The sequence below is a fragment of the Cryptomeria japonica genome, chromosome 4 (assembly GCF_030272615.1).
Source record: "Cryptomeria japonica chromosome 4, Sugi_1.0, whole genome shotgun sequence".
In the NCBI taxonomy this organism is placed as follows: domain Eukaryota; kingdom Viridiplantae; phylum Streptophyta; class Pinopsida; order Cupressales; family Cupressaceae; genus Cryptomeria; species Cryptomeria japonica.
The window spans coordinates 475,341,081-475,348,498 of NC_081408.1; the positions used below are offsets into that span (position 1 = coordinate 475,341,081).

The 7,418-nt window shown below is 35.3% G+C and overlaps 1 protein-coding gene across 1 annotated transcript; it reads left to right on the forward strand.

The window, feature by feature from the left end:
• Positions 1 to 2,193: 2,193 nt before the first annotated feature.
• On the forward strand, positions 2,194 to 6,641 carry LOC131062554 (probable linoleate 9S-lipoxygenase 5). Its single transcript, XM_057996248.2, has 9 exons — positions 2,194 to 3,043; positions 3,128 to 3,408; positions 3,520 to 3,760; positions 4,058 to 4,399; positions 4,488 to 4,573; positions 4,698 to 4,805; positions 4,896 to 5,182; positions 5,280 to 5,543; positions 5,658 to 6,641. The coding sequence occupies exons 1-9, from the start codon at positions 2,650 to 2,652 to the stop codon at positions 6,421 to 6,423; spliced, it is 2,769 nt and encodes a 922-aa protein (XP_057852231.2). The 5' UTR covers positions 2,194 to 2,649; the 3' UTR covers positions 6,424 to 6,641.
• The last annotated feature ends 777 nt before the right edge of the window (positions 6,642 to 7,418 follow it).

The following is a 7,418-nucleotide window of genomic DNA, read 5'->3' on the forward strand; positions in this document are numbered from 1 at the left end:
AAATTAACAAAAATTAACAAAAATTAACCTTGATCCATAGTGTCTGGAGGAGAAATATGGCACCCCATTCGCAGTTTGGAGGAGAAATATAGCACCCCGTTCATGGTTTAACAAAGAAAATGAAGAAAAAAAGGAAATAAAAATGCGGCTATCACGGGAAAATAAGACCTAGTTTTTTTTTCAAAACTTTTTTTGATAGGTACTGTGTATGCGGTCTTTTAGGGATAAGTAGCGCATACGCGCTCATTTTCTTAAAGGTAGCGTGTACGCACTTTTTATTCCTAAAAGCAGCTCGTACGCGCTACCTTCTCTAGGCTCGGGAAAAACAAACCTGAGCGCGTACGCGGTCATTTCAAATTTTATAACCACGTACGCGCTGCTTGTTTTTCCATGTTTTTTTTGGGTGGTGTCCACTTTTCTGACCACCATCTTTGTGCACTCACCCAAAACTAGTATTTCTTTTAACAAAAAAAATGTATGTTGTTTTAAGATTTGATTGCGTAGTGTTTATTGCATTTGCATCAATTAAATCAAAGTTAGTAGATTTCCACAATTCATGTGAATTATATATTATGTTTGTATGCTACTTTTGATTTGATTGCATGAGTGTTTTTTGATCATATATTTACGATATATTTTAAATTTATAGTACATATAGATATTATATATTTAATTATGTATATTTATACTATTAAAATGAATGTTTCTTTTTCAACTAATAATATTTAGCATTATAAAATTAAAAGTGTTATTAAAATAAGGTTCAAGTCCCACCGGTTCATAGCTCCAGATTAAAAGCATTTACCCCTTAAATAAATAAAAAAAGTATTAAAATAATAATAAATATGGTATGTAGCATCTCAGATCTAGACACGGTGTATATTTTAGCTTACCTCCTGTTATTCAGACTCATGAACTAGCATGATGATGATGATGATGTAATTCTTTGATACTTTATCTTTAATTAAAAAATAATAATAATATTTAGTCATTATAAAATTAAAATTGTTATATATTTAATTATGTATACTTATCTTTATTTTTATTTCTATTCTATGATTATTCTTTTAAGATGATAAGTACAAAAAGCGATGCCATGTCTTTTCAAAAATTTGGCTAGCATTTTCAAGTATTTTTTGGTTTTTCTTTAAATTCTTTTTAGACAAGTGGATGCTTTAATGTCCAAAAACATGCAAAAATAAAAATAAATAAAAAAACTTGAACCTATTATTTTTTTGGAGACATGTTACATTCATATTTTATTATTTTAATCAGAGAATTTTTTCATTGAACTAATTTTTTTAAAGGTGAATAAATAAATTAAAGATATATGTATATATTCATATAACTGTAACTGCAAGATTTGATCCTCATCCCTCTATATCCTTCTCTCTCTCTCTCTCTCTCTCTCTCTCTCTCTCTCTCTCTCTCTCTCTCTCTCTCTCTCTCTCTCTCTCTCTCTCCTATCCATTTATATATATTTTCCTCTCTAGCTCTAGCTCTACATTTCTTTCTTCCATCTTTCCCTCTATATCTATCTCATTATCTCTTCCTCTCTCTATATATCACTTCCTATATATATTTTTATCTTTCTATATTTCCCTCTCTCATTCTCTTCCTCTCTCCTATATATTTACCTCTCTCTCTCTCTCTCTCTCTCTCTCTCTCTCTCTCTCTCTCTCTCTCTCTCTCTCTCTCTCTCTCTCTCTCTCTCTCTCTCTCTCCATATGAATCTCAATCTACATCTCTATGTACATGTTTCTATCTTTATCTCGTTACCCCTTTGTATCTTCCACTATCTCTCTCTCCTTATTGCAAACATTATACCAGCCTACTAGTAATGGAGCTTAATAATGTTCCCAATTCAAAGGTTCCATGAAAGTGGATGTATAGTTGAATTGAAGCTATCACTTCTCAATTGAAACTTTTGTTAAATGACTTACCAATTTTCCTCATGCATAAATGTAAGAAAAAACAAAGCATTTTTTTTCATTGACCTTCCACACCTATTTGATGAAACCATTGCACACCAAAGTGCAATTGCTAATTTATTTCATTTCTTATTCCTACATTAATAAGGACATTTATCCTCTAACTTTTGCTTCCTTTTATCCTTCATTTTCTTTTTAAATTATTTTCCTCTATTGCTATTTGCTCTCTCATAATATCATAATCAACTCTATAAAGAAAAGGAAGATGCCAAAGCTCTTGGCGGCCTCTTCAAAGTGGGGGATGAGAAAGTTCCATATACTCGTACAACTTAACACGTTGCTCCTCTTATTATCTTCTGACCAGCATTCCATGGAAGATAACCCAAAACTCTAGTCAATTCAATTCAGGTGAGTTACCTGCTCAGCTGGTTCTTCTATTTGACCCGAATCTTCATCATCATTCAGATATACCTATATGGACCGAATGCTCATTGCTTAATCATCTATGGCCAATAACAAAATGCCTATTACGTCACGTGGGAGATGAGTCTGAATCAGATGGGGATTAAATTATTGAAGGGTTAAAAGAAGAAAAACCCTAAAATAATTACATGACCAGGAATGGTAGATTGCATATTGACTTGGACGAACTTAGAGCCCTAAAATTGAAGAAGACCAAGATTTTTCTAGGGAAAAGAACAAGAGTTTATGATCAGAAATGGTCGATAGCATAATTGACGTCGCCAAATTTGGAATGGCTCCAAGAAAAGGGATTAAGTTGGTGTTCTCTACGAAACTCAATTTGAATACCAATCGTGGACTGAGTCCCAATATCAATATCAATTTCGCATTTACTTCTCACCGATCTTCTTATCGACCGCTTTGTCATCACGAAAATCTATTTAAAGGTCTGTTTTGGCATTCAAATGTACTAAACTCTTTACCCGGAGAAAGAACTTTCAGGATGGGCTACAACATAAAAGGACACATTGTTCTTGAGAAGAAGAATTTTCTTGATTTTCAAGATCTCCCAGCAGGCATTGCGGATGGTCTTTCGGAGCTAGTCGGAAAAGCAGTGTCGATCCGGCTTGTGGGTTCCAATGTCGATCTAAGTAAGAGCGTGCATTGAGTTTGTTTATATTTTGGTTTCATTTCTGGATTACTGTTATTGAATTCACTGAACTTGAAATTTGCAGAAAGTGGGTCTGGAATTCTGGGTGAGCCTGCATTTCTAAATAGTTGGATCTCTACTCATGATGGGCTTCTTGCTGGGGAGAAAGCCTATGCAATTGACTTCAATTGGGATTCCCACTTTGGAAATCCAGTAGCCATTTTGGTCAAGAATTCTCACCATAGTGAGTTCTATCTCAAGTCCTTGATTCTGCAACATGAAGGAAATTCTGTTCATTTTGAATGTAATTCATGGGTGTACCCTGCCTCTAAGTATACGGCTGAGAGAGTTTTCTTCTCAAACCAGGTGGGCAGCCCCAACTTCAAGTTTTTGAGTTAGATTTCTGAGAAGAATTTCTTGTTAAAAATTCTGGTAGCTGGCTGGAATTATTAATAAATTTGTTCTTGGTATTTGCAGAGTTATCTCCCTGTTCATACTCCCCCTGTTCTTGTCAACTTGAGGAAACAAGAACTAGAAAGCCTGAGAGGAAATGGGATGGGAGAGAGGAAGGAGTCGGATAGAATTTATGACTACGATGTTTATAATGATCTTGGAGACCCAGACAAAAATGAAGAACTAAGCCGTCCTGTATTGGGTGGTTCCCAAAAGCTTCCATACCCTCGAAGGTGTAGAACTGGTCGTCAACATACTAAAGCAGGTTTGTTACCATGTTACAGTACTGACTTGGTTTGTTGAATTTTCCGTGATTGACTATGATGTTATTGGTTCTTTCGTTTTAATTCCATAGTTGACTGTAAAAATTCTCCATTTTTACAGTCAACTATGGAATTTTGAGTTACTTTCAGAGCGTGCCAAGGTTTTCTTGACATAGAATGTGTTTCTGGTTGAGAGACCCGTTTTTAGTTTTGATATGAACATAATTTCTTTCTGAATCTTGAGGTTATAAGGGAATACGGCCTGAATTTGATGGTTTCTTGACTGTTTATTGACATAGATCCGGCTACTGAAAGCAGACTGCCATTACTGAAATTTCTAGACATTTATGTTCCACGAGATGAACGTTTTGGGCAAATCAAATTGTCTGACTTCTTGGCTTATGGTCTGAAATCAATCGTTCAGTTTTTAGTGCCACAAGTGACATCTGTATTCGACTCCACCCCGAATGAGTTCGACTCCTTCGAAGACATCATGAAACTGTATACTGATGGTTTGAAGTTGCCTGACAATCATTTTCTTGAGGCTGTAAAGGATTTCATTCCACTTGAGCTTATCAAGCAGTTTTTAAAGACAGAAGGTGGAGAAGTGCACAAGTATCCTATTCCACAAGTTATTGCTGGTGGGTACTATTCTGAACATCTCACTAACAATTGTCTGAATTCATCTTCTGCGGAACTGTATTTTGACATGGGGAAGTTTGGATGCAGCTGACCAACATGCATGGAGGAAAGATGAGGAATTTGCACGTGAGATGATCTCTGGTGTGAATCCAGTGTGCATGGAACTTCTGAAAGTATGGATATGGATTCCCTGTAGTGACATTTTTAGTTTCTTTGATTTTATACTGTAGATCTTAGAACGACTTTCAAAGGACTTAATGGGCTCATTCTTATTCTGAAACCTGAACTATATAACAGATCTTTCCTCCCAAGAGCAAGCTAGACCCAAAAGAGTATGGAAACCAGCTAAGTTCTATCACTGCTACAGATATTGAGAAAAACCTTGGTGGCTTAACCGTGACCCAGGTAATTTTATATTCCAAGCGACCCATCTCATAATTCTGAGAAAAAAAACAGTATTGATTGCAGTGAAATTGTGACTTCATTTTTCTGCAGGCTCTGAAGAAAAACAAGCTCTTCATTCTGGATTATCATGATCTATTGATGCCATATTTATATAGAATAAATGGTCTGGAAACTACCAAGACATATGCCACTCGCACAATTCTGTTCCTCAAGGAAGATGGTACATTGAAACCAGTTGCAATAGAGCTTAGCCTACCTCGAAGCGTTAGCAAAGTATTCACACCTGCACAGGAAGGAGCAGAAGGAGCTCTGTGGCAACTCGCCAAAGCTTATGTGGCCGTCAATGATTCTGGCGTTCATGAGTTGATTTCTCACTGGTATGATTCCCTCCTTGTTATTTTGAATGATCTCAAAGTTTATGTTTGAATATGTTTTGGGCATACAAATTAACCCATAAAACCTGTCACTTAAAAGGATGAGAACACACGCAGCCACAGAGCCTTATATAATTGCAGCAAACAGGCAGCTTAGCGCGATGCATCCAGTTTACAGGTTACTGAGCCCCCATTTCCTAGACACGATGAACATCAATGCTCTGGCTCGTCAAATCCTCATAAACGCTGGAGGAATACTTGAACAATCAGTCTTTTCTGGCAAGTATTCCATGGAATTGTCTGCTGTAGTTTACAAAGATTGGAGATTTGACCAGGAAGGGCTACCTGCAGATCTCCTTAAAAGGTAGGCAACCAGATTAGATTTTGCTGAATTGTAATGTGGTTCACAACAAGATTAACAAAAAGATCTAATTTTGCTGAGTTTGAGTTACCCACTTAACAAAATGACATGGAACAGGGGAATGGCAGTCAAGGACGATTCAATGCCCCATGGGCTGAAGCTCACGATTGAGGATTATCCCTTCGCAGTGGATGGATTAGAGATCTGGTCTGCAATAGAAACTTGGGTTGGCGACTATCTGTCAATCTATTACAACGATGAATTGGTGAAGACTGATACAGAACTTCAGGCATGGTGGCATGAGATCCGATATGTTGGACATGGAGACAAAAAGGATGAATCTTGGTGGTATAAGATGGAAACAGTTGCAGAGCTTCAGAAAACATTAACAACAATCATCTGGTTGGCCTCTGCCCTTCACGCTGCTACCAATTTCGGGCAGTTTGCCTACTCTGGGTACATGCCCAACAGGCCTGCTGTGAGCAGAAGGCTAATTCCCCAGGAAGGATCTCAAGATTTCACAGAGCTTGTGAACAGCCCAGACACAGCCTTTCTGAAAACAGTTTCAAGTCGATATCAGGCCACCACGGGCATGTCTGTAATTGAGATCCTGTCAAGGCATTCCACAGATGAGGTTTATCTTGGGCAGAGATCTTCTCAAGGCTGGACAAATGATGAGCGTGTTTTGAAGGCATTTCAGAAATTTGGCTCCACACTGGTACATATAGAGAAGAAAATAAGTGAAAGGAATGAGGACACAATGTTGAAGAACAGAAGAGGTCCAGCTCAAGTAGCATATACTCTGCTGTATCCCAGCACCTCTGATTTTAGCCATGGCGGAGGGATGACAGGAAGGGGAATTCCAAACAGTGTCTCTATTTGAAGTTTGAACAGTAGTACGATACGATAAGAGAACAGAGTACAGGCAAAACTTCATAGTAATATTCCTGCTTGCATGCAGATTGCATATGTTCAGTCTTTTCAATTGACGTAGAGAATGATCAGTGTAGGACCAAATTTATTTATTCCACCTAAATACCTGCAAATCTGGTTGCACAGCTGCCTAGCTTTGTGTATAGCAAGGGGAAGTAGGCTAGGAATGACACACTCATAGATACAATCTTTATTTTTTCATTAATATTATGATTTGATTTGTCATAAGAACTACTTTTTCATAATAGTGAATGTGTGTTATATTATAATTTAAAGAATGATTATTATTTATAAATATATTTATTTAAATACTAGTTTGTGTGTTATATTATAATTTAAAGAATGATTATTATTTATAAATATATTTATTTAAATACTAGTTGATTGTTTTAGTTGGGTTCTAAATATATTATTGATATTAAAAAAAGCTGGTCATCAAAATCAAGTTTCATATAAAATATAAGTTATAATTGATTATAAATTTATATTAAAGTAATATGTTATTCGAATAAATTAGTGATCAAAATCAAGTTTCACATGGAATTTAAGTCAATACAATTGATTATATATTTATATTAAAGTATTATATTATTAGAATAATATATTGTCTTTATAATTACATTGAATAGTTCAAAGGTTATATATTATATCCATCTCTTTTGCCTAGAACACATAAAATAAATGTTAGTTTATTAGAATAGAATACTATGTCTTTATTAGTATTGAATAGGTTGAGTTTGTACATCTTATTCAACCCATTTGCCTAAAACATATAAAATATGCTTGTCAACATCATATTAAGTCTTTCAAATTTAATATATACTTAATAATTTGAAAAAGAGATTAGTGTACAACTTTTATTTTTGAGTCATATCTAAATTAGAATTATATATATATATATTCTCAACTTGTCATATTTAAATATCTTTTTAACAAAAGATTCTA